Source organism: Apteryx rowi, unplaced genomic scaffold (assembly GCF_003343035.1).
Source record: "Apteryx rowi isolate R43461 unplaced genomic scaffold, aptRow1 scaffold_57, whole genome shotgun sequence".
NCBI lineage: Eukaryota > Metazoa > Chordata > Aves > Apterygiformes > Apterygidae > Apteryx > Apteryx rowi.
In genome coordinates, this window is record NW_020450838.1 from 3115795 (window position 1) to 3143753 (window position 27959).

Consider the following 27959-nt stretch of genomic DNA (forward strand, 5'->3'; position numbering starts at 1 on the left):
TCCAAACAGATGGATTTGGGGTGTTTTGTTCAAGAGAAATTGTTCTGTTCACTGATCCGGAAAGAGGTGAGCAAGTTTTCTTCGCTTACCAAAGCTATGCATGCAATATTACATTGATATTACTATGCATTTTTCCCTAGAAATATTAAGACTATTTCTCTGACACATACAGAGCATACATAGTACTAAATGTAGATGCAAGTATCTTTGGTAGCAGAAAGACACATGAATATAGACAGAGATATGAGGATTGCATGTAAAAAAAAAGATTTYTGACTATCAGAAATCTCAAGAACTAACTGCTGAATAGTCATTTTTTCCATTAAATGTGAAAGAAATATTTAGGCTTTATGAAAGAATAATGGGGGGAGAGGAGGAGGATTAAACCGTCCTCAAGACTTAACTACCCCAGAGAATGGCTTAAAATTGGCAACACAGGTTTCAAACTATTCAGCCAGATACAATCAGAATCCCCTTTTCCGCACCTCTTTGAAGGTTCATTGTACAACATGTCTTAAAAATGTACAAGTGTCTAAAAATCTCCTTGCTATCACTCTCAAAAAGAGCTATCACACTTCAGAATGCAGAGAAATGCAACGGTTTTGATTTTGAGGCTTTTGGGTTTTTAACTGCAAGGGTTTAAAGAAGGAAAAGGGTAAAAGAGACAAGTATTTTTTCATATTTAATTCAGCAAAAATACAGTCCGCTGAAGAAAAAAGAGACAGACCATTTCCTTAATGTTGGGAAAAGTAATATCACATATGTGAATAAAACAATATAATGTAATATAAATACATTTAACTATAATTATTACAGTTCATTATGTGGAAACTAAACTAATCAGTAATACTTATTATATATTCCAGTACTCAAAAATATCTGAATAGTAATTATACTTACACTGAACAGCATAGGAAGCCAAAAGAGCAGCAGTATTACAAGGACAGGGCAACCTGTTTTTTTTTTTTAAAAAGAGAAATGAATAAAATTATACATCTCATATGAAATACGGTTATTTTGAAAAGCCTAATTTTTCATAGTCTATGAATATACAAGTTGGACAGATAAACACACTTAATTTGCATGAATCAAACTAAATCGTTTTAAATCTATTTATATTTTGCAGGTAAAACCCCTCATCATTAATTTAACAACTTYTTCCTCAACAGAACTTGCACGTAATGGTTAGCATGAGAAAGATGACTTACCTTCCAGTGAGAATGTCCTGTTTAATTTGCAAAAAATACTGGTACCTTAAAAAAAAGGGGGGGGGACTATAATTAAAAATAAAATCACTTTTCATCAATTTAATACATTTTCTCTCCAGGTAAATCTTACATTTTGTATGCTATTTCTTAAACTCCTAAGAGAAAGAAATTAAACTGCAATTAGTAAAATAATAATACAGCTTTGTAAATTRAGGCTATTACGTTTTACATTGTATTTCACTAAAATGCTGCAAAATTTATATTTCATCTACTTTATATTACAGTATTTATGTTCAACTTACAGTTTAAAATAATGAAAAGAAGATATGCCTTTATGATGAATAAATGTGAAAAACACAACTATTCAACTGCACAACCAAAAGTTGAAAATTGCATCCAGGTATGCAGGCACCTTAACACAAATGATTTCTAGTCAAGGTAAATTAAAAAAAAGAATAATAATTTACTCTCATTGGGCATTTGACATTATTTTGGTTTGAATGAAAACAAAGTATTCTTAATACTTTGGAGTAACACCCTGAAATAACAGTTGTGCATTCTTTTATGTTAAAAGCCTTCTGAATGTCTTCAGACTTCCCTTGAACTTTCGAAGTTTTCTTTAATTACCATGTAAGAAAAGCCTGTTGTAGAAGTTCGTCTGCTCTCCCTATGTCCACTCTTTCAAGTAAAGAGGGAGCGGGAAGCAGCAAAAGAAACAGATGAACATTTTAAAACAAAAAGATGTTTTCAACCAAACACAGTAGCAGCAGAAAAACAATGACTTAAAAAAGAATCCACAAACCTGGAAGTGTAAACATTTTTCTTTCTAAAACACTTCCTTAGTGTTTCCAATAAAAAACAAATATTTTGTTAACCTTTCAGTATGAATCTGTCGTTCATTCAATTTAGTTCCCTCGTATTTCACTCCAAGGTTTTAGAGAATTTCAGAGAAATACAAATGTTGATATCAAGTGATAAATCACACCTGCTGCAAACCACCACCGAAACAGAGACTGAGCTGGGGCAACAAATGTGACTTTTACTGAGATGGCATGGTGTTAGCACAAGCTTTAATTTTCACCAAAAGAACTTTTAACAGGGTATTAAAGCAGCGTTAGACTTTTCAATGCTCTGGTGCCTTTTTATTAAAAAATATTCCACTGAGGGGAAAATTTGAACATCACTCTTGCTTTATTGTAAAATAATTCCATTTTGGGACCTCTTACACTATTATTATAAAATCAGCTATTTTCCTTCCTGTAGTTCTGCTTTGAAAGTCAGGAGTTGGCCATACTCATTCATTACAAACACCCATAGAAACTACTTACGAAAAATACTCATACCAGGTTTGACTAAAACTGAACACTAAATATTTCCCAATATTAAGTTGCACTAAGCAACTAAAAACAGGATATATCATTGCATTATACTTAGTATATACTGGAGTTCYTACAATCGTTTAGACTAAGATTCAGAGTAGCCTTCAGAAAATGGATTAACAACCGCTYTGAAGAATCAAATCAAATCATTTACAAKGTAAATGTTGTGAAAGGTCAATCAACTGTTACAGCTAATTGAGGTAAAGAGCTAAATTTTAATTCTGTGWCTGAGATAAAAATGAGGAAACCTCTTGCAAATTGACAGGTACCAAAGATAYGTTAGCCCCTGTGTGCTTAATTCCTACAAAAACGTCTATAGGCTCTTTAACTGGCCAAAATGGCAACGACTATAGTTTAACCTGAAGTTAAAACTGTGACATTAGCTAGCTTTAGAGACCTCAAAATACTTTTTCATTTTTCACCTTAAATTGGACATCGATGCTAAAAGACAAATTTCTTTAGCAATTACAAAAAGCAAGAAAAGGTATGTTAAATTTATATATTAAAAGGATGCACTGCACAGACTTAGCTTGAGTTTCTCTTCATAACTATATTGACCAAATCAATGTTTGCTACTGTTAACATTCATGGCTGCAAAACCATCAGAGAAAATATTTGTATGTGCAGACAAACTTCATTTTTCATTTTTTCATTTTTGTGAAATGCTTTAATTAGAAATACTCCATGGTCCGTTTCAGGGACTTCATGCACAAGCAATAGTGAGCCGTGTTCCCTTTGGGCTCGCGGCTTTCTGCGCATGGTGAAGTTAATTGCTGGTTAGCTAACCGTCCTACTTCCAACACAGAAGCATCACATACTATGGAACAAAATGGGAAATCAACAGAAGTTTAGCAATGCAGATGCGAACAAGTAYGCATAACAAATTCATTTAAACGACGCAGATGGCATCGCATAACAATATTTTCACCTTCTTCATATATCTCTAGAAAGAATAAGAATTGTTATCTGTGGTCAATGTCAATAAACAAGTAGTTCTGCAAAGAGAAGAACGAATGAAGTTTTATTTCCTATCCATGGAGGTTCTTAAAGCGAAGCCCTGCAGCACAGGGTGCACTCGCACCGACCCATTCCCAACCCAAGCCGCTGTGACCTGCCGCCCCTGCAGGGCTTCGCAGAGGTCTACTACGCTGTGAGACTGCACTGCAGCCTTTCTCTGAAAAGACACTAATGCTGCCTCTCATGTCAACTCATTCCTCTTTTTTCCTGAAATCTGTAAAAACTGAGTGTCTTTGAAAAGTCTCAGTTTGAGCAGGAATTGTCAAAAATGTTTGTTTATTTTTTTTAAAGCAGGGGCAGTACTGACTATGTGAAAGGACCCCTCGCTAATGACAAGGCATCCTAACTTTGCCACAAAATCCCCCGCAGACAATAAAATTCTCTTTATTATAATTCCAAATACAAACCAGTTTTCTCAGGGGCAATTAGGCCTATTAGCAAAAAAGCCAGAGCTGACCTAGATACAGAAATTATACAGTATTTCTCTTCTAAATGGATGCTGCATCTATAGCATTGTATTTACAGCATAACATTTAAGTATACAATTGTCTTTTACTTTTTTACTGTTTACTTTACATTGATCAACCTTTACTGTTTTTTCATCTCTTCAGAAATATTATATATTGTCCTGTAATTCAAATAACACCTTTTTATTATTTTGATGCAGTAAATTACCAAATTCTCTCAAAGTAAACGTTCCAATAAAACAAAGATTTTTGCAGGCTCTCTGGGACTCATTTGAGTAAATTCAGTCTGCATAGGCATGTGTAAAATTTTGTAAAAATATGACAAATCAAAATAAGCTGTAAACAAACATGGACTACATTTTCATGGATTTGGTACTCAGATTTCTAAGCTCATCTTTAATCATTTAGATATTGTTTTCTGAATGGGGCTGACCTGTTTTCAGAATGGCAGACATCCATAAATTTCAATCTGTTTGTCAAATCATGCCACTTGTATGTGGAGGACTAGGACTAATTAAGAATATTGAAAATTTGAGGAATTCCTTCAGGGGCTAATTGCAACTCTCAAACCTCCTAACTCAATTCACACTGAGCATTTTCCTTAACAAGCTTCAACACATTGCTATCAAAATAAGTTTACATGCTCCAGCTAGGACTACAACCACATAACCAGAGTAATTTTATTACTGCCAGGCAGCAAAGTGGAAAAAATAGATCAATAAAAATACACAGAATGCTCAGGATACTTTAATCCCAAAGGGGAAAACAAGGTAAAAATAAATTTGTGCTTGTGGATGAATGGTGGAATTAAGTTTTTCCTCTCTTTCTCCCTATTTTTCCTTTTTCTGTTTCTACTTGAGTAATATTTTCATGTAGTGGCTTCACTTTGCATATATATTTGCAAATTTAGTCACAAAGGCTTTTTATTAGATTGATTTGGTGTAACTGCACAGTTCTTGCCTTTGATTATTAGGCAAAAAATAGAAGCTTGCAAATACTAATATTAATACTAAATATAAGCCTAAACATACCAACACTAAACATAAGCCTTCCAGAAAAATGTTTTACTGATAAATTAACTAGACCTACCTAGTATATTCTTCTTGGAGCTTGTTTGGGTCACTTACAAAAAACTTGACTCTGAAGTTCAGACTGTGAGGAGACCCTCCTAGAATCAAGGCAAATATTTCTAATTAATCAGGTTACCTTGGAAAAGCTGCTCAGTAACGATATTTGAATTGACCAAATAAATACATGTACTCACTTTTTAATTGTTTCCTGATAGGTTTGTTTGCATCCAGCCACCTCTGAAAAGAGACAAATTGTAACACTAACTTCAGAGGAACAAGCAACAAAGCATTAATTATAGCCTTTATGTATCAAGAAACCGTTGCTTTTCTATTACTTTTCATGTGATCTTATATCAAAACCTTCTCCTGGCRTGCAAAGTCTTTGCACTGCTTCTGGAAAGACACCGACACGATCACAAACAGCTGCGATCGTTCTCTTCTCTCCCTGAGTTTAATCTCTGCTGTCCGCATACCCGTCTCCCACGGTGCTGAGGCTACTGCGACGTGGCACCAGAAGCCCGACACGAGTTAGAATTTTACAGTTTACAGATCTTTAGCTATTCTTTGACTATCTGAGGTAAACTAACCGTGGCAGTGGAGAGCTATAARGTGGCTAATTTACCCTACCCAAACGCTAATTTGCTTGAACTAGTTCGGTTACTTCTCCTCTGCATTTTGCAGGGCTGACGTACCACTGAGGGACCCACGGGCTCACGGATTCGCTTCACATTGTCAGTCTGAGTTTCATCTCTGGTAAATCACAAACCGTGACCTTGTAAATTAGGGACAGAGCACTCGGCCTACTGGATTGAGGACTACAAAACACTTTTAACCAGACAGCAACCAGATCTTGATCGCCTCTGCCAGGGAATACTGCTGTAGGAAGCAGAGATGCACCCTTACACCACCGGCGCTGCGCACACCAGTGAGAGCATGGTTCCCAGGGCAGCGCGGCAAGACGTTTTAACTGCTCCCCTCCCCAAGCCAAGCGGGCTCCGTGCACACCTATGTATTTTAATCATAAAATGTCTGGTACACACTGGGATCTGCAGTTAGTTCTGGGAGGCATTTTATTCTTTAGAAATAACAAATAACGCTGAGCAGAGGCAAACGCTGTATCTGTTTAGGTGACTTAAGAGAAACTGAAGAGACTGTTTGAGAAAGGTTACTGCATGGTTATTTCAAAAAACTCGCACAGAGGACAAGCAACATTATTTAAGGCTAACTGGAAAGCTTAAGGAGGAACTCTCCACCTAGGGATATCTTGTACAAGAATCTTTCACAACACGGTTAAAAAAAAAAGAAAAAAAAATATCTTCACACAAGGGGTTATGATTTAATATATCTGATTAACACCTGGATCTAACTGACAATCCTTTGATTTATGTTTGTGGGCAGCACTGTTTGAAATTACAATTAATTCAGAAAACCTGGAACTGAAATGTCTAGCAGAACAGCTCTCATTTTCTCCTGCTTCTGGTTGCAAAGGTCAATTTAGTAAGCATTAATGTAGTTCAAACCACAGACGGGTAACCTTTTTTCAACGGTGTTTAACATGCTTTCAAGTCATGCTGTTGGATCCAGATGTAAAACGTGCTTTTCTCCCTAGGAAACCGCACAGGGTTATACCACTTAACAGAATAAAGAAGCTGAAGTTGGCAGGATTTAGGCAGATGTACCAGAACTGAACAAGCCAAGGAGCTGCTAGCAAAAAGGTTATCTTGTTTTGTCCAAAACCCTCAGCAAGACAGAGAGGTAGGTATATTTGGTGGTCCATGAAGTTAAAATGAGAAACACTTAGTGGAGAAACTCAGACTCTTGCCCTACATTCCCTTGAATATAGTAACGCTTTGCACTTTTGCCTGGACTAAATTAATCTACTGTCAAGTTGCCTTTTGTTGAAAGATGCGATGCCCCTTCTTCCTCAACCTTCTGGACCCCAGACCCTCTAAGAGTCATTACTATATTCTCTTCCTCAACAATATCTTTGTCCAGGTCTCTTCCGCCAAGGTCGCGTCAGCCCCATGCTGACAGTATTCCCCAAATCCTCACACCCACCCTGCATGAATACCCTCTTCCTACATTGCTCTGGGCACCCATAGACCAAATGACAAGAGCACTCCCACTGCCAACCATGCCAGTGCCTTCTGCTCCTCCTCGACCCTCTGCCAGGCCCCGGCAGCTCGTTCATCAGGTAGCCGTACAGTTATTCCTCACCCACTGCATATATCCCAGTCATCTCAAAATCCCAGTCACAGTGCATGCAATTTAAGATTCATTCCAGCTTTTACCTCTTATTATCTTACTAGCTTCCCCATACTGGTATCATCCTTATCATTTTTGTTCAGTTTTTTGCTGCTCTCAAGGACTATGTAGAGAAATGCAAGGCCAGACTGCTTACCGATAAGATAGTGGATGGACTATGTTGAAAAACAACCCCCAAAATATGAATCATGCCTCTATGACATAGCTCCTTTGGGGTATTTCAAAAGTCTCTTTCAGGACTTGGCTTTTTTCCATAGAAACAATTAATCAAAGGCCTACACAAAATTTGCCACTTTCCTGAAGTTAGGCTCAGTTAAAAGAAAATGGGCGGAGAACTTCCCTGTGCTTAGAGAGAAACTGGGATTCTTTGTTATTCAGCTTCGGAGAACAAACCTTCAAACTATACTGCCCAAGGGGGGTGAGGGGGTTCTTTCTTGACTTTTTAAGAGGCCTAAATACATACCAGCTTAGCTAATCTGCTTATATCAAATAACAATGGCATTTCAGGCAGTAAGTGTGGAAACTCACGGTTGAGCTGTCATGAGGAGAGTGCACAAGATCATCACCTTACGGCCAGATCTATTAGATTTTTTTTTTTTTGCTCGAAAAGTAAAGAAAAATTAGGAGAACAATTTAAGTACAGTTTACCTCACCTCCAAGTTCTTCTGAGATAGAATAACAATGGGAAATGTGCTCAGGATACACACTTTCCTAACCAGAAGAAGTACTTTCAGGGAGATAGATGCAGTCACAAGAACAGCAAGTTTTGCAATCCAGAGACTATCATAGAACAAAAATCTAGTATATGCAAGAAAAGAACTTAATTCACTGGTGGTTTTGATTTTTAAATAGCTAGAAGGTATTAAGCAGCTAATTTTAAAAAGCAAACTACAGCTATACATTTACACTAACTACAGATAAGCAAAAGGGACTTAAACTGCACTGCGTGCAAGTCAAGTAAACACTACACGGAATGCTATTTCTCAGCGATGAGCAGCAATATGGAACTGAGTTTCTTTTCCCTCCTGTGTCCAATAATCCAATCCAAACAGCACTGGCTGTTTCCCAGTCTAAACGTGTGCAGTAAACACACACACAGGAAGCTGGATGCTTGTGGACAGTCACTGAAAGAACTGCAGGGTTACTAGAGGAACTTTTTTTCCAATCTAAATACTGATTTTTGGTAGGTTACACGTTAAAAAAAAAAAAAAAATCAAGTAACTTTCTTAATACATAATTTCACACCTTTTACCAGCAAAAGATATAAAAGGTTATCTGCATAATTCAACACAATACAGGAAATTAAGATGGAGAGATCTACTATTTAGAAGAGCATAAGAGACCAGATTAACTGTCAAAGCTGCAATATTACTTGTTTTAACATAACATGTTTTTTAAAAATATGAAATTATTATTATTATATGAAAACATAAAGCTTGTGCAATTTATGAAATCCGCATTTAGGCACAATGACAGAGTTTTGGCACTCAGTCAGCAGAATTCCCTTTTCCCCATTACCTTTATGTCCTGCAGTATTTTGTCTTAGTAACATTCCACTGTGCTATTTTGTGAATAACCAGAATATCTGATAATCCTATCTTTTTTTTTTTCTCCAGATGAACAGAGTATAAAGGTAAACCAATATTAAATACTGAAATTAATCATAACCATAAATTCTTCAGCTTCCTATGATTAATACTGGTAAAATTCTATTTAGCTGTGACATACTATTTCATTGCAACTGAATATTTGCTGACAAGCAAAATATTTAAGTAGTCAAAGAATACTAAACCTCTAAAACCTATGCTTATCAAATAGCTCTGAAGTCATCCTTCTTCCAGATTAATTCTTAACCAATTGCTTTTATTATAGTGTTATGTTCTGCTTCCAGATAAATTAAAGAAGAAAGCTCAGAGGTGTAAGCTTTGGAAAGTCAGAGAAATGAGAATGAGAAGCCCTGTGAATTTCTGAACTTTGAATAAAACACTGAGTAATATTCGATTAAATGATTTTTAAACAAAAGTTGAAAAATAATTCAGCTTTTTCTACAACATGTCTATGTCTTTTCAGCCTGGAAACAAACTTTAGAATAAAAAAATTAAATAAAACTATCTTGACCATGTCTTATCAGAACTGTCTACAAACAGTTACAAAAGAAAACTCTGTTAAAATTATAATGTGCTACACAGCTTTATTCACATTAGTTATCTTAATGTTACCAGAAGGCTAGAGAAAGAATGTAATTAAGAATAGTTTGCTCCAAAGAAGAAAGAGATGTGGAAGTACTATTCAGGCAGAAGAAAAATGATGGCAGCACTGTAACTTCTCTCACTCTTTTCTACAGATTAAAAAAAAAAAAAAAATGTAGAAGAGAAAAATGTATTTCTTCTATTTTAGAAGAGTCACTCTTGGTGGTAGAACAATAGCCCCATTTTACTCTTACTGAAGAGGAATGTTTCATTATCTCAGCATCTTCTGAAACTTACTTTGGTGAGTTACTGTATGAGTAACACTTCACAATGTCATTTATCTCTATAGATCACCCTGCACATTTGGTGAACAGAAATGCTGGCTTTTCACACAAAGGGTGGGAGATAAGTTTAGACCCCATCAGTCTGGCATGTCTATAATGGGAGTTAGGCAAAGAACTGTATTATAAGCAGCAGCATCTAGTTCAACTGCCTTTTAAAACAAGTATTCAACATTTAAGATTTACTAAAGAAAACATCCAAGAAGAATTCTGTGAAGCAACTGCGATCTAGCAATGGAGCTATAACAATACTCTAGCCATTGAGCATTACAACTGGATCCATCAACTCCTACTGGTGAAATACAAACTGATTTAAAAAGTTTCAGACATATGGAAATACCTTTTAATTAAAGCATATTAACCATTATAAATACTCATTTTCAAGAGAGTCCATTTCTTCATCCCTTAGGGCAATTAACTGACAGCCCTTGTCAGATACTGGACTAGATGAAGCATGATTAAGAGATCTATCAGGTATCTGGACTAGAAACAAAAACACCTTACAGGACAATCTAAAAACTAATTTAAGTTAGTTAAAACTAATTTAAATTAGATTTTAATTCTAAAATCTAATTTTTTGGTAAGTCATATTTAAAAATTACTATCTCTTAAGAATTACTATTTCTGATCCCAACTGATGATGATCATACAATCTAGTTAAGAGATAAAACAAAACAGGCAACATCCTTTCAAGGTACTATTTCATGATCATAAAGCTCAATATTTTCACTCCAAACTCGTAACTATTAAAAATTAGTTTTTAACATAACTACGAGGTGATACTGACCCACTCAAATGACAGTTGGAGAAGATGGCACAATATTGCAATGGCTTCTATTACTTCTCTTTACAATGACCCAGAGCACAGTGATGCTCTTCTAAAGTCCATCACTTGTGGAGTCCCATATTTCCACTTCAAATATCTACATGAGAACATGCGGAAAATTCATTAGAAGCCCCAAATTTTCCTGCGAATAGTATGTTACTGATACCTAGACCACTGGTATCACAAAAATTTGTTTTCCACATGCAACCACACGTCATATCACTTGCAGGACATTGAAATTTAATATCTAATTCAAATTTAACTGTAATAATGCTCATTGCAGCAGGGCTATACTTTGAGTGCTACATTTCCATTTAAATGATGCAATTACTTTGAACAAAGTAAAGACTTGGGATCCTGTTTAATTCTTTACTAACTCTACACAAGCCATATATCAAACTGCAGAAATGCCTCTCTAATTCAGGATAAGACACGTGTACACGGTAGAAAGAAAGGATCCTAACAACATAATATCGATATTAAAACAAAAGACCCACTGGTTGGGGGACAGAGGGTGTAGAGCAGAAGTCTCCAGAAGCAAAGAATATTTCTTGGTTAAATGTTTCATAAGGTAAATATCAGATGCTCACCTCTTACTTTCTGCTGATTGGTTTAAAGATGGAAAAGAGACTTTATCCCAAGTTTTCCTTTTTCACATAAATACATTTAAGCAGTAAACTCTTCATACTTTCACTTATTTAAGAACAGCTAGTGAAGCTCCATATTCTAAGATAATAATCTTGAAGGTGCTGCTCAAAGGACTATAAATAGCATTTCACATAGATGCAGAGGTTAAACCTTTTTTGGTCACAGAGCAGACCAAAATATACCAGTTACAAGACAAACAAACAAAAAACCCAACCCTCTCCCACTGTAGTAATGCCTAAAACTCCTGGCTGAATTAGACTTAAGTTATTACATCTAGCCTTGCAAAAAGATGAAATACTTGAGAAATACCATCTAATGCCCTACTTGTACTAGTGGGAAGCTTAAAACATTGATTAAAGTCTTCAGTCCTCACCATCTAAACGATGTCCATCTTTTTGTTTCAACTTTAGCTATTTTAATGTATTATTTGAATGCTGATTACTACCACCTAATTAACTTGGATAGTTTTCACAACTGCCATTTAATTAATTCACTTCATCTGCCTTATTCCTTATGCGAGCTTGATTTAACTCTGCCTCCATTGTTTCTACCACACATGCTACTATTTCCTTTCTTATTGCATCATTCTCCCTATCACTTTATCTTTCTAATCTTGTTTCTCAATTAATTCTGTTCCACCTTTTGGTGAAATAGTCTCCTATTCCCATGACTGTCTAGCCTATCAAATCATCAATGAAAATACCATTCTCAAGTGTATTAAATAACCATATATTAAAACCAGTGGATGAAGAAGTGGCATGGGGAGCAAACTGAACAGTCATGTGGTCTTTATTAATGAAACCAGTCTTATTATAACCTTTTGGATCACAAGCTCAACACACAGTCAAAGTCCATCCCCAATGAAAGAAGACAGCACAGCTTATGGTGCCATTGCAAAACTTGAAGCATTAAAAAAAAAAAAAAAAGAAGAAGCCAAACTGAATAGATCAGTTAAGTATTTCTCCTGCTGCTATTGTAATGCTGCAAAACAAGCACTGAAATGCTAGTTCAAACAGGTGAGAAATAAAAAAACCCCCAAACTTATCAAGTTTTTAAAAAGCAGTTTCTCTCAACTCCTGAGATAAACAGTTTTCCAGGTGAGCAATAAGTCAGAACTGTACTACCAAAAGCCAAGAACCAGCTTTTTTCAAAAAACAAAAAACCCCCTCTGCTTCCCCCTAAAAACCAGATCTCTCCAACGCATACCAGTGTATTCTTATGCCATACACATCTACCAAAACAAAAATCCAGGGTGCTTCTGTCAAAAAACGTGAGCTGTCAAAAGGAAAGAATTAGAATTTTACAATTATTAGGTACCTGCTAAGCAATAAAACACAGTCCCTACATGCATTAAATGTGTGAAAAATATGATTTAGAAAACAGGTTCAACTTACAGGGTTATCAGTGGATTCATCAGCCAACTGTAAACCAAAGTAATCTCTCTCTGTCAAATCGAGATGCTTGAAGACTATATCCAACAGAACTTGTCCCTGATCATGTTTCTGCAGAGAGCAAAAATATATACCGTTTATGAACAAAAAATATAATTGGACACAGACTTCATGCATACGCATACGCATTTTCAGATGTGCTCAAGCAATCTAAATTTTAAATATCACGAAATGTATCACAGCAGCACTATTTTTAAATGAGCTCCATCTCTCTTGCTAAAACATATGCAAGAAATTATTATTTTTCTTCTTTGTCATTTTCTGACAGCAAGAATTTCTCACTTCTCAGATAGCTATATGATTATTCCTGAAAGCCATTCATTAACCAAATTTGATGTTTAAAAGGATTACTGAAAAAAGTGAAAAAGGGATAGAATTTGACTTAGAACTTAGTAGTCTCATTTAGGCCATTCCATTATCATTTAAAAGTACATTTTTCAGGCCTGTACAAGTTATTCTTTCTTACTTTATCTGAAAATCTATGCCTGAATCTAAATGAACCAGCATATTGAAAATGCTTCCAAAGTTAAAGGGCAAAGACAGCTGAAGCAGCCAAATATCTAACTGAGAACAAGTGTCATTTGAATGTGTTTCCCCAAAGATACTTTGCTCTAAATGAACCAATTCAAATGAACTGAATATAAAAAAATAACATTTCTTTTCTGAGACAAATGAACAAACTTGATTTCTACTGTAGGGTCAAATCTTATCCACAAAACGATATAAAAAACATCTGCATAGTTGCAGGTACCTAGCAATCTTTTGCCTAAACTAAAAATATGGCTAACACAGTAATTTAAACACAGAGCGTGCCATTACGACACGGCTCAATAAATACATCTGGTGAAATTTGAAGGAGTTTCCCAAGGAAGCTGCAGAGTATCACAGCTTCTTGAGGAACAATAGATGCAAAGAAATGCTGCAAGAATAACTGTTAAACAAGAGAAATGATGAAAGATTATTGATACATTTTCCATCTAGATTTTCTGCTTCTCTGGAACCAGGCTCCTCTGTGTCCTAGGTGCCAAGCATTACTCATGCTCCAGTGGATTCCACATACATCTTGCCTTGTTTACTGTAGGCAATAAGGTATTTTTTTTAAGTCTTAAAACAAAAAGGACTACTGTTCTGGTCTCAAATGACCTCATTCCTCATAACATATTATAAAACAGTTTATTTTTAAAGGCAGTTATATGAGAAGCGTAACTAAAAAGCCAGAAGCAGGTTGCAAGGATTTTATTAATCCATTACAAGAAAAATTCACAAATCACATTCAGACATTCATTTACATTTAAGAGCATCTTATCAAAGTTCAATTTTTGTTCTGCTGAGATTATACTAAAGTTGAGTAAACTGTCAAAACCATTTACTTGGGTGTCAAGAACAGAGAAGTTTGATAATTTATTTCTTAATAAAAAAAAAATAGCAAAAAAGTATCAGCAAATTATGCCTAAAAGGATGATAGCGGGGCAATCATAACTGCAGCTCTGCATATTTAAGTTGAAATTACATAAGCCATGCACATCAGGTCCTGTGTAAATTTGGCTAAGTTAAAATGACATAAGAATTGTTTTATTTGCTTTGAAAGATTTTATTTTTAAAAGCGATATGGAGAAAATTTCTTCATGTTTAACCAAGTGAACAGTTAGTAGCAGCAAGGTTGTTAAGAAGCGCACTACTGAAAAATTTATTCTCAAATAATTAGAAACAATCCAGGAAAAAAAACAGATGTTAACATAATACATACATGACACTATAAACACATAAAGCAATTTTTATGTACAATTCTAAAAATAGTTACTTTAATTTTTACTAAATTAGAGGTTTCTGATATTTTTTGAAATAAACCAGTAATCAGTACAAAATTTTCAGCAAATAAAACAAATTTTAAATTACATAGCAACACTAATTACTTCTTGGCATTTTTCCCTATGTAGATCTAAATCAGAACTCAAACTAAGAACTTACGATAGTAACTATCGGGAAAAGGGAGACATTTGCATCCAAAGCTTAGACTTACATTTACTACAGCTGACGTTACTTTTTCAAGCAACATGTAGGTATCAATTCTCTAAGTGTTTTCTAATCTAAGCCTGAGCATTTATACTGTTTCTGAAATATCTAAATAAATGCTTCCTAGTGAAAGGCTATCAAAAGCTTAGGACCCGCTGATCGGTTTGAATTCAGTAGTACAAGACTGTCATTTCAAATGAACAAGGAGGCTGGGATTAGGAATGAAGGTGCTGTTAAAGGGCAGAATAAGTAGAGTTAAAAGTATTTCTCCTGACACAGAGCAGCAAATTTGGATAAGAGACAACAAGTTTCAACACGCAGCATTTGTTTTGATCACAATGTTTTACTCCCAGAACAAAATAGAGATAAGCATCTAGTAAAACCAGACCTCAGTTTAACCCATCTTTGATATTTATATAATGATGTTGCAGCTTGCCAGAGCAGGTGAAGGTCACAATCCTGTTTGTTGTGAAAGGTCTGAAATGGAATTTGTAATCCCAACATAACCATTGAGTAGCGCTCTAAATTATTAGGGATATGGTAAACGAGTGTCTATTTTTTTTTTTTTTTAATAATGAAGCAAAACCAATAAAAAAGATTTTCATAGGAAATGTGTTATATTCCTACAGCTAGATTAAGGTTCAACATTAACATTGTATCTGAAAACAGGGGATAATGGAAAACATAAGAACAATGGGAAATACCTAATATGAAACTGCCCACTGCAATCTAACTCAACTATTTCACAATTGAATGGCGAACAGTTAGTGAAGGAGAACTTAACTACTATGCGGTTGAATATAAAACATACCAGCATTTCTGCTGAGTTGGAATATTAGAATTTTATGCATACTTATTATTGGTAATTGCTACAGGCAACGTGACTAACGAATCCTGCCCTTTCAGAACACACTAGACATCAACACCAGACATCAATAGATTAGCTGAACTTTATGAAGCATTTATCATCTAGTGTCTAACATCCAGCATCACTAGATACAGAGGTTATTTCTATCGCAAAATCGTTGTTGGTTACAAACACACTTGTTTGAAAATTTAAGAAAACATCCACAATTCTGTAGGCTTAATGACTGCTCACCAACTAATTACAATCTTCCCAAATTGTATCACTGACACTGTTTTTGTTGCTAGCCCATAGAGCAGGGTGCAATTACACCAAACACCAGGAATGCAGAGCTTATTGCTGCCGTGCCAGTCCAAACAAAATTGCACTTCTCTGGGAAGAGAAATGGCATGGCAGGTCATGGACGTTCCCAGGACTGCAGCATAGCCGTGAGGGGGTCACACACAAATCTGAGAGTGGTTCACTACTGACAATACTAATATCCCTCCTCTTTCACCTCCCTGGAGTATTCCTGTTGTAACACAAGCAAATGTACTCCCTGTAAGCATCCAGAACTGTATTATTTTCTTCATTCTATAACTTACATGAACTTTTCTAAAGTCATCCTGTCTTAAAAAAAGAAAGAAAAAAAAAAGGTTTCCATGCAGGCTATTGTTTCCTTTTTTTGTGAAGAAAAGGGGGAGAAAAAAAATTTAGTAATGCAGAAGATTAAATTATTAGAAATTTGCCACTTCTAAAAATCACACTTGTTTTTGACAGTTGGATTTTTAGGCTTTACTTCCATCACATGGTAAATTTACTGCTTGTGTGAAGCTTCTCCGATAAAGGCTCCAAAGTAAACCTTTTGTCCGTGACTGATAACTCACAAGCCTTGCTCACAGAACAGCTAATGCCATCTATCTCACCTTAGTTTCCCCTCAAGTTCAATATGATTTCTGTATCTAAATACTGGCTTTCAGGGAACACAATGAAGTCAGTTTATATGGAAAGGATACAGCTCAAGGTATTTAAACAATTAATTAAAGCAAATTAAAACAATTTGATCTTGAAAAAAGCAAGTTTATGGTAATGCAAATCATCCTGATTTTATTAACTCAAGTCAGAATCACTTCTTCCAGCTCTGCAGTATACTTTCCACGGTGGAAGCAGTAGTTCTTCACTGGGTAAGCAGAGCATTTACAGAAGATATTTCTACTATTCAGATATATGCACAGGTTAGTTCCAACGGACTCTTTCACCTGTAGCCGAAATAGCTTTGTCTAACTACAGTCTATAAGGATTATTTTATTTGATTTGGTACATCCTATACAAGGTAATGTTTAGCACAAAGAATGCCTATTTTGCAAATCAACAGAAGAAGGTGGTTGAAATGTGAACTTAGACCATGTCATCTAAATTATCAGGAGACATTGCCCGTGATCAGTACTTTGCTCTTGGAAGAGAAATAACATTTGAGTACATTTTTATTAAGACAGAACTGCATACTTCAGATGATTAAGCTTCACAAGCATTAGCATACAGAATACCTATAGCAATCACCAGGAGAAAAAACCTTGCTAATTTATTTGATGTTATCATTGTTCTTCCTATTCTGAGAACAATTCCATAAATATTTATTGCCAAATATTGTGTCAACCACAATAAAGTAAAACACAACAGTAAGCCCTGAAAACCTGTAAACGATGTAGGTTAGCATATGCTTGCTATGATTGAATATTTAACAAAGTTTTCATTAGTCTCTATTTTCTAAAAAACAGACTGACAAAATATGAGAAAAAAAAAAATGTTGAGCACCAAGGAATTTGTATTTTCTAAACTCAGTTCTAACAAACAAACTTGCAAGCCGGTCTATAGAACCAATGAATGGTGATCCATGCAATTAAATATTAAGTATGCAACACAGGTGGGGAGAAAACATTACACAGATTTTTCTCAAAAGAGTCAGAATAGAGATTTGAGGATTTATGACTGCTTACTCTACTCTAGACAGGCACTACCAGTTCTCTTAAAAGATGCAGCTTTTGGATATCTAGATCAAAAAGTGGAATATCCCACAACTTCCCTACTACAATTATTCCTTATTTTAGCCAACTAAAACAAACAAAACCTTCAGTTAATATATCTGTCTTGCAGACTCAAGTACCTGAAAGCAAGGAACACAATATTTATAATTTCTCATGCAACTTTAATGCTTTGTCTTCAACCACGTTCTGCACATACTGCTTTTTGGCAAGCAACGTAGACTGGAGAATTGGGTTAGCAAGGATGAGAAGGTAAGGGATACAGAAGGGATATAGGAAAGATTACCACAGAAAGCAGATGAGGCTTTATGATGGTAAGCTAACATCTTTGATGGTCCCCCACCATAATCCAAGATTCTCGCCCTTAACTATTCAGAACTGCTGCTTAAAACAGGCCATAAGAATCTTCTAAAATAGCGCTTGAATCAACTGCAAAAAATGCCTCAAGAGAACATCCTAAAACATTCCACCTTGACCAAAATATCTACTCTAACAGTTAGAAGGACCTTCTACAATACCAAAACAAAAATAATCACCAAGTCTACCACTGGCTTCAGCCACCAGCTAATGCATCCTTGCATGTTTTTGCTAGATAACAGAGGACCTGTTCCTCTGACAGGTACTTGCAGGCTGCCCAAGCTCTAACAACCTGAATACAGAACAGAGAAACTTGATCATTTTCAAATCTTCCCTAAAAAGCATTCAAATTTATCAATATCCTTATTGAAGTAGACATCAGAACTCAATATAATTGACAGTTTTTTCAAATAGCCTAAATTAACCTTGTTCACACACAACTGAAAACTGTTTCAGTTTCTCCCTCACCTCCCAGTTTACCCCATACCCTTTATCTGATGTCAAGCTACTCTTTTACCCCACTCTGAAGTTCTTCAATTTTGTCTTGAAAAACTTCAATAATCATGCCACCTGTAACATTTACCACCACACTCTTCAACCTTTATCCATACAAATGATCAATTCTTTGGCTATAAAATAAAGATGATTCTAGGAACCTAAGGGCACTCCACTGCTACTTTCCTGTTGACTTCTCATTCCTGACACAGTTTAAACTTTCCCACAATGCTTACTTTAAATACTCTGATGTTTTCATGTAAGGGCCTTGCTCATTTTTTTTAAATCCAAAGAAATGGATGCACACATATGTACATACTCATAAAATCAAACATTTTCATTTTAATTTATCAGGGATTACAGATCAGAAAATCTGATGAATATAGCCACGCCCACTTGTCAAAAGCTACTCAAGTTTTCCTAGTTACAGCCCTCAACATTCAGCAGTTTCCTATTTTCTTCCTGCCATCCTCATTAGTGCCTTAGGAGGTGGTGTGTTTAAGTAAGGGAATCCATAGAACTAAAAAGAAGAAATAGGAGAAAAACAGAGAGCAAAGGGATGCTTCAAGATGATATCCGTAACCAAATATAACCATACACATGATTAAACATAGTTAGCTAGAGTCAAGAGAAGAGTTACCATCATACATGATACTCATGCTCAAAATGCAAAAAACAGAACTGATCAAAACCAAAGCTTGCTCCTGTTCTCATTCAACTCAATGGCAAAAATCCTCTCGATTACACTATACAACACTGAATCCCCAAAGAAAACTACTAGAAATAAACGATACTTTGAATATTCAGTTTTTAAATAGAGATGTGTTAGCATTATAGAGGATGCCAGCATGACTAAGTACACAGTGACTAAATACGTACATGTACATGCATGCCTGTCAGAACATAACTTCCCCTTCTACTCTGTATTTAACATTATTTTGAAAGTCAAACTCTAGACATACAAATCCAGTAAAGAAAAGCAAGCTCAGAGTGACATTGATTTGCAATAATCAAATTACTTACATTAACTCTGAAAGCTTGTACAGTGTTATCCAGGAGAAGAACGTTGCAGACCACCTCCGTATGCTGCCTGTCTCGTGCCAGCTCAGATGCTCGTACATTGTAGGTTCTGCCAGCAGGCAATCGGAAACGTGCGGTCATTACTGTCCACACAGGGTCTTTGGAGAGAACAAATATAAAAAATATTCAAGAAACAGAAATGCAAAAGTGAAGGCTTAAAAACAAAAGGTAAACCCACAGTGAGCTCACTTAAAAAAAACACATTTTAGACAAAATAAATATGAGCAATAAATCCATGGTATCTAATAATGAAATATAACACCTTACAGATTACAACATGGCCTTATTCAAAAAAAAAAAAAAAAAAAAATCACTGTTCTTTCCTTACTGCCCATTCTCCCCTCCCTTCCTATTAAGTGTCCTTTGGGGGTTTTCTTTTTAAGATTCAGAACAGTATTTTCATTTAAAAAGCATTGCAATTGCTTCATACATAGCATCATGGCTACTAGGCTCCAAATATTAGAGGCATTTAAGTAACTAATTCCAGTGCAAAACAGGAAAAAAAAAGCTTATACCAAGAAAATCTTTAGAGAGAAAAAAACATGCAGGAAAGAAAACAGCAAATATACATACAAAGACTTTGATGCCTTATTCTGCAAGGCCTGTGAGTTCACTACATAATTCAGATATCAGACAAGAAAACATACAACGACGAGAAAAGTATTAGCACTGCTTTTTTGTTGTTGTTTAATAACTGAACAGATAAAGGTTTGACAAACTAGTGATTCTTTCATCTAAGTCTTCAATTTCATTGGATTTACGTATTTATTTTGGAAGCGCAGATGATACCTTTTTATTATCCAGATAAGGAACTGGGACCAACACAAACTTCTATGCTGGGCTAAGCGCTGCTAAATAAAATCCACAAGTTGAAAACTGACTTTCACTTTTCAAAACTAAGTTTCTAATGATTATACTGCAATCCTAGTCCAGCAAAGTACTTAAGTGCATGCCTTAAGTGTGTTATTAGCCCTATCCAATAATGCTCGTCACATTCTTAAGTATTGTGCAGGATCAGGGCCTGTGATTCACATAATTATACACTTAGTAAACTATTTCTACATCCTTTGATAAGGGTGTGAGCAAACAGAAAGTTTCATAACTGAAATAGAGAATATATTATTAAAACAGAAAAATTAAATACCTTACAAATTAGTAAAACAAAGCTGAATATGAAATGATTGATTTCCCTATTCTGCAAAAAAAATTATGAAGGCTTCAAAAATGTTCACACACATTTGTTTCTTACCATTTTGGGGGTAAGTATGTATTGTGAGGAAAAAAGGAGAATTTAGCACTGGACAGCAAGTGTTCCAGCAGCGATTAGAGAACTTGCCTGGACCATAAGAAATATCTGTGCTCCAATATACACAAATAAATAGCTGTAACAAGAAATGAAAATATAAATCCCCTCCTGAATAGTTATTGGCTTAGATATCTAGGCTTTCGTGGGAAAGCAGAAGACCAAGATGCAAGTCGCTCCTCTGACTCAGGAAGGGCTGGGACTTCACAGTTCAGTCTTCTTCCCAGTGCCTGCAGTCAACATCCTCAGTGAGTGCCCTAAAGAAAAAAATCACTCCAATATTTTGCTTTTCTGGAGATGATGTTCACCTCTTTAGGTATGACCATGCACCCTAGATGTAAAAAATCTTTTTGATGATGATCCATCCTTGCAAAATGTTTCAGTTTTGACTTAATCGTCATTTTCAAATAAAAATACCTCTGTGCTGACCAGATACAGCTATTGTTTGGCTACTCAGAGCCACTTTGGCTTCAGAACTGCAATACTTTTTCTTTCCCCCATGCAGAATTACAGCAAGCTTTGTTTTGTTTCATTAAATCAGTATGACAAACTGAGAAAGGATAAAGATACCAGATAAACACTCCAGCTACAAGCTGAACTCATGAATTTCTTTTAATAATAAAATCTTGAAAAAAATTGTATTGCAAACATTAAAACACCAAAGCAAAGCCTAACAAGAATGTACACGTCTGACAACTTCTCATGTAGAGGCTGGTTCCACTAGGTCTTCTAAATGCCTTTAAATAAAAGGCAGAAGAAAAACTTTAACAGAGAAGAACATGTAACCGAACCTCCATACCAGCCATTTGAACTAAAAATAAAATATTGTTTGTGAAATATTTTGAATGTCACGTAGATGATCTAAAAGCATCAGCATCTTAGTAGCTGTAGCAATATAAAAATTAGTATCTTCAACAGTGCTGCTATACTATCAATAACTACAGCTACGATTTTAGAGTTGCATTTGCCTTTAAGCCGAAGCAAAGAACATTTCAGAAAAGCCTACAATTTGATTAAGAACAGTTTATCTATGCCAGAGAAACAACATTCTGACAGGCATATTTTACAAGGATTTGATTAAATGACAAATCAAACAAGACAGTGAAGGTTAACTCAGATTCCTTTCCCACGGATACAAACTACCAGTGTACAAAATAGGGATGTTTAACTCCCAAATAAGTATTGCAGTCCACAAGAAGCCATTTGGTAGTGAACCAGAAGGGTCTAACTCAACAATTCATAATTCAGCAGCAGCAGAAAAGACTTGTTAAGCACCAGGAATCATCATGCTTTAAGGGAACAAAATGACACATCTCACCTTTACCTTCTGTCTTCTCCTCTATTTCTGCTCTATTTCCTGATCAACAGCAGCAGTATTTCTTTCTCCCTCATCACTGCCATGAACCAGACAGAAAGGTTCTGGGCTTCAGGCAGAGCAGCAAAGTCATCACAGTGAGCGAGGAGGAAGAAAACGTGCCCTCAGTGATTCTCAAAGCCCTGTACTACCAAGCAGACTTTCAGTGTCCCCAACAAACCCAACCTGCAGACCCAGCAAGGTTCTTGCTGCAACCCAGGTGATCTTCAACATGGACAAGAACCTGCAATAGTCGTAAATGGCGATTCAGGTTTTCCTCTGATGTACGCAAATGAAATGGTACAAATTCAAGGAACAAGGCACTGTATTACGAGCTCTCTAAGAGCACAGGAACAGCTATACTGGGTGAGCAAAAGTGTTCATCCAGCTCGGAGGCCTGCATCGCAAGGCCTTCTCACTCTAAGAAAAGAATTTTTTTCTTAAAGAAAAGACAACACACACATACTGATATTTTTCCTTAAGTACCATTCCACAATCTGGAGTTCAGTCTTCCTGGTGTAGAGCTCATATTCACACCACGGTGGACATCAGCATTCATGGACATTCATTCATGAATGTTTTCTTCAGGCTTGTGAGACCATGTTTTGAACCTTCAGGCAAGGCAATGAAGTATTATATTCCATGTCCAACATACAATATGCTGTAGCTTGAAAAGCCGTCTTGCATTAGAAGCATTTCTTCCGCAAAACTATTAAGAGTCTTTTACAGCTACAGAATGCAGTTTTATGCCTGAGTGTAGTAATTCAAATCCTGACACACTTCTACAAAGTGGAAATATAACAGTCATGAAAGTAATGGAGAGGAAGGTGACAGAGACAGACTATTTTCTGCAAACGACATTCAAATTTACTCTTTCCCATATGCGATCAAAAAAAAAAAAAAATGCAAGTATGCAGGGATTACATTAAAATGCGTTCACTATCGCATGCTCTCTCAAAAATATTCCTCCTTCTAAAATCTGTCAGGGCTATTACATATAACTGCTTTGTGGCCAATCACGTGTACGCAATCCATATTTAAACCTCTATCAGCATGCATACATATAAAACAGATGCATTTGTCAAGCACAGGCAGACTATGCATGTACAGTCTTACTGTAACACTTGTTTTACAGTATAGCTTGTCCCGTAACTGTATCGATATCATCTTTAGTCCTCCTTTCTTCCAGAAATTTATGCACCAAGAAACCAGAGAGTATTATTCCTCCTGGCCAGGTATCACCATTCTTTCTATGCATTTTGAAAACATACTAGAAAAATAAGATAGCTAGCTATTGCTTATGGGGCTATAAATCACAGCTATCTGATTTCCCAGCAAATGTCAATATATGAAATGACAAAACTGAAAAATTCAGCCAGGTTTGTTGCAACTTTATCAAACAAGGCTGTATGATAGTTAAAGTTAATATGGAGCAAATAAAGGACTGACTTCAAGCTCCAAAATAAAATCTGCAGCCCCAAGAGTAACAGAACTTACAATGAAAAATTGGATTCAACCAATTGGTTTCAGACTTAAACAGCAACCTGACTTGAACAAGGTACTGTGTGCGCACATGCATGTCCTGGACAGGAAGGACCATGGCCACTTACGCTCACTAAAATCTTTTCATATATGCAAGTGGATTATTTATATTGGATTTAAATTGGATTTATATTTGCATATAAAATAGTTTCTGCTTATAATTTTTCAGCTTCTTCTGCTAAGCATGCAATATTTAGACACTTGAATTAATAATCCAAAGCATGTGCTGCTACAGCAACTGGAGAAGGACAGAAGTTCTGCAATGAAACTCCGCTTACCTCTCAGGTCTAGGGAGGGAGAACGTTGCACATATCCTGCCTGAGCTCAGGTTTCAAGAGATGAAGCAATTCTAGGGAGTGTTCCCTATCAAAGGGCAGAACATTCCTGTGATATTTGCTTGGTTAGGGCATTAGGGAGCATACAGAACCCTCATGAGGGAATTTTCGGCAACATCTACTATTTTTTATGTAAAATAATATTGTAAAACAACAATTTGCTTGAGCTTACAATAAACTAACCAATTTTAATCAGCTTAATAAATAAGAAAAATAAATTAGAAAGTAGGCAATTTAAATTTAATTTATCCATGAGTGCAACCAATATGCTGACCTGAAGTAAAAGGTTATTAAAAAGGGTAAGCATCATGTCTTCTTTGGGTACAGTACATCAACCTTGGTACAGCACAGCATGTAAATTTTAATGCAAGGGCATTAAAATTTTTATTTTCTATGGCTAATCTAAAGACGCTAAGAACACACTACATTGCCAGGTTAAGAAAACAGCTTTTGGAACGTCATTTGTTTTTCAATTTATTTAGAAGTTTGTATTTTAGGAACCCAAAAGGCACCAACTTCCACTGTAGTCTATTTACTGGTTTGGGTCCAACACAGCACATGCATTTGCTACAATAGTTGGAAAAGTAGGCCAAAGTCACAGAAAACCCACATCCTTATTACATGACATAGCCTGAATACATTAAATAGATTGTAGACCCCCACAGCTTATAAAATTATTCTGATAATCCAATCAAGAAAAAAAATTAAAAAGTACTAAGAGAATTTCAAAGGTTTTTATGAAGTAACACAACATGCTGTATTTTAAACAAACATTGAGTTATATCTAGAAATTCTTTGTACCCATCTTCATATAGGTTTACTGAAAAAAAAAATTAGTGAAACTACTTTAAATGTTTTAACCAAAAACAGTTTAAAAATGCTAAACTTCAGTTGTTTGTGCACTATTTTCAGAGAAGTGCACATTACTCCTAAGAATAAAAGCTCAAATTTTGTCTTCCACAAATTTGTTTTGAAAGCTTTCAACAATTCTGATATAGCACACAGCTACAGAACATTCCTTATAAATTAAACCAGATTAGAAACATATCTTCAACTTAACTGAATACACCCATATAATACAATCCTGAATTCTGTCCAGCTATTCACATTTTATTCATTTCTTCCTGCATTCTGCTTAAGCAACGACGAAAATTTTATTTGAAATTAAATAATGCTGACTGAACAATGGAAAGTATCCCCATTTCTTCAAAGTTGATATTTAATCTTTAGGTCATTTCATTCTTTTGTCAACAGACACAAGCTAGGCTTCTAGCCAGTCAACAGCATCACTAATTATTCCTGGCTCTATAAAATCTTCAATTACTCATGTAAGTTTAACAATTATCTATAAAATGTGTATTTCAATCAAAGTTCTTCTGCTTAAGAAAAATAACATACTTGTGTAAAGCAATCATATGCCTCATCGTGAACATTTTTCCTAAAAATTTCACTGGAAAACAGAGATAGCGCATTTTTTCCTGTCAACCAACTGTGACAGTGACTACATAGTTTAATGACAAGCATGCTTCATTCAGTGTTACTACATTCCCAAGGAGCTGTCAAAAGCGCACTGGCTATTAGGAGACCCTGGCATTAGAAGTTAGGAAGATAAAGTTTCCAAAACCTCAGCAAGTTCCCTTCACTGGTGAGTAACGAGACTCAAGGACTGGGCTGAGTCCTTTTTAGCCCCAATATCCGTTCAAGGTTTGATCAGCTTTTGGTCTCTCAAACACCCTAAGCCAAGTCTTCCCTCATCCTTCTTTAAAATCTGGTTCTAAGCAGTCTGAACATTTCATATGCTACATATGAACTGGTACATTAAACTTATCAAATTTCCAGCTGCTCGTATGCATGCTCTCTAGACTTTCATTAGGTATGGACACTAGGAGCTTCTTGAATAAATCCCTCCCAGATACAAGAACTATAGTATAGCAAAAGAAATTCTTAACTGCAAGCATTTTACTCTTGAGAGTGCTAGAAAGGAACAGAAATACATGCCCTCAATTTGTCTGTAATCTCACCTGCATTCAAATGAGACGAGCTACTCCTACATTCTCCTTTTCCACGTCCTCATTCCTCAGGGACATAGAGCCAAGTCTAACACAAAAAACGTTAATTCTTAAAATACATCTGACAGTTTTTGACATCTTTAGGCCCAAAGTTCAACAGCTGAGGGAAAAGAAGTTGGATTTTGCCTCTCCCCTCCACCACAAGCTTTTGAGTGAAGAGAACATTTTCTGATATATGAGCTAGTGACAGAGAATTAACAGTTTTTCAGATAAGTTTCTAAAACTGTTAATTCATCTTGTTTTATGCACACCAGGTTTCACTGGGCTTGGCTGGGGATTTCTATACAGGCTTGACACCTAATTTAATAATTAGACTCAATTTAAAAGTTACCTGAGGACTTTTTCTTTTTTTTTTAATTAAACCAACACCTCCTTGGATAATGCTTTTATCTACTTCTTTGGACAGGGGTTTCAAATTTAAACATCATGTTGTGTGATAGCAAATTAGATTTTCATTGTAATCACATAACTACAAATACTCACAACAGGTTAAAAAAATGCAAACAAGACAAAACACCCGGCACTGTCACTACCAGAACTTCATACTTTCCAACATAAAAAAAATTAATGAGTTTTTAGTCACTCTAAACAGGATAGTGGCCAATCTACCAGAGAAGGCTACAGGATCTATCAGAACACAGCAAACTATTTCAGTAGTACTTTAATAATCTACTATTTCAGCTGAAATATAAACAATTTTTACAATTCGACATTTCCCTCCCTTGCATCTCCCTTCCCCCAAGAAGGAGAGCACACCTAACGGAAAAGCCAGTTCAATGTCAATACTCATTCGGCTTGAACTGCTGTACGCCCAGTGCTCCGAGAAAAGCCTCTCCAAAATTCAGCCGCTCCCTTTCTCTGCTTTGGATCTGAAATAGCACAGTACAGAAAGTCTGGAGTCTGCTTTCCTTCACTCCTAAACATAACATTTTGGGAAACGCAAAGACGGCAAGGATAACCATCATTAATTGGAGATTATAATACTTACTGGCACTGGTTTAGAACCACTACTACTACTACTACTACTACTACTACTACTACAAAAACTTAGAAGCCATGTCATCAGCATTGCCAATAATTCTGAACCTTTCTGTCCTACCATTCTATGCCTAGCCATTTTTCACATGAAGAAAGCAACCTTTCCATCTTTGCTATCCTGAACTCTAGATCAGCCATACCTTGAGAAGACATTAAAAATCTGTGTATGAAGAAAAAAAAAAAGCAAAAAAAGAAAAGCAGCTTACAAATATAGACTCCAAACAGCTAGACAAGGTTCATTTTAAATCCACTTTTAAGTTTTTAATTTATTCTTAGTAAACATCACATTATGAGCTGGTATTATGCTGGATTTCTATAGCACATCCTTTCACAGCAAATTTAAGTTTTTCAGTTGTTAACCAGTCTTCTAGATGGAGAACTAAGTTGTAGAGAGGCTGAAGAAATACACCCAATACACCAGAAGTCTGCCGCTAAACCAGTTCTAGAATTAAAATAGTCCAATTTCACTTTTTTACCCTATCTTACTTCAGCATGCTCAACCTGTTTCACTTTTCACTGCCTTACAAGTAGGAGTGTGAATGAATACAAAGACAACAAAAAACCTCTTTCCGACCACCTCCCRCCAGTTCTAGGCTGAGTACTAACTCACCTGAAGGTAACAGTAT

The 27959-nt window shown here is 35.7% G+C and overlaps 1 protein-coding gene across 6 annotated transcripts in view; it reads right to left on the reverse strand.

Annotated features, from left to right (window-relative positions):
- The window catches only part of PTPN4 (protein tyrosine phosphatase, non-receptor type 4), a 96126-nt gene that overhangs the window by 60587 nt on the left and 7580 nt on the right, over positions 1–27959 (reverse strand). For 3 of the 6 annotated variants that reach the window (XM_026082152.1, XM_026082151.1, XM_026082148.1), the window contains exons 2-7: positions 19636–19790; positions 12805–12912; positions 5336–5378; positions 5161–5260; positions 1209–1253; positions 901–953 (exon numbers count right to left, since the gene is read on the reverse strand). In XM_026082152.1, the coding sequence (XP_025937937.1) occupies positions 901–953; positions 1209–1253; positions 5161–5260; positions 5336–5378; positions 12805–12912; positions 19636–19773 (487 nt within the window). In that variant the 5' untranslated portion in view covers positions 19774–19790. Of the gene's footprint in view, positions 1–900; positions 954–1208; positions 1254–5160; positions 5261–5335; positions 5379–12804; positions 12913–19635; positions 19791–22319; positions 22331–27959 lie in introns of those variants that run through there. The other 3 variants (XM_026082153.1, XM_026082149.1, XM_026082150.1) reach the window with 3 other exon arrangements.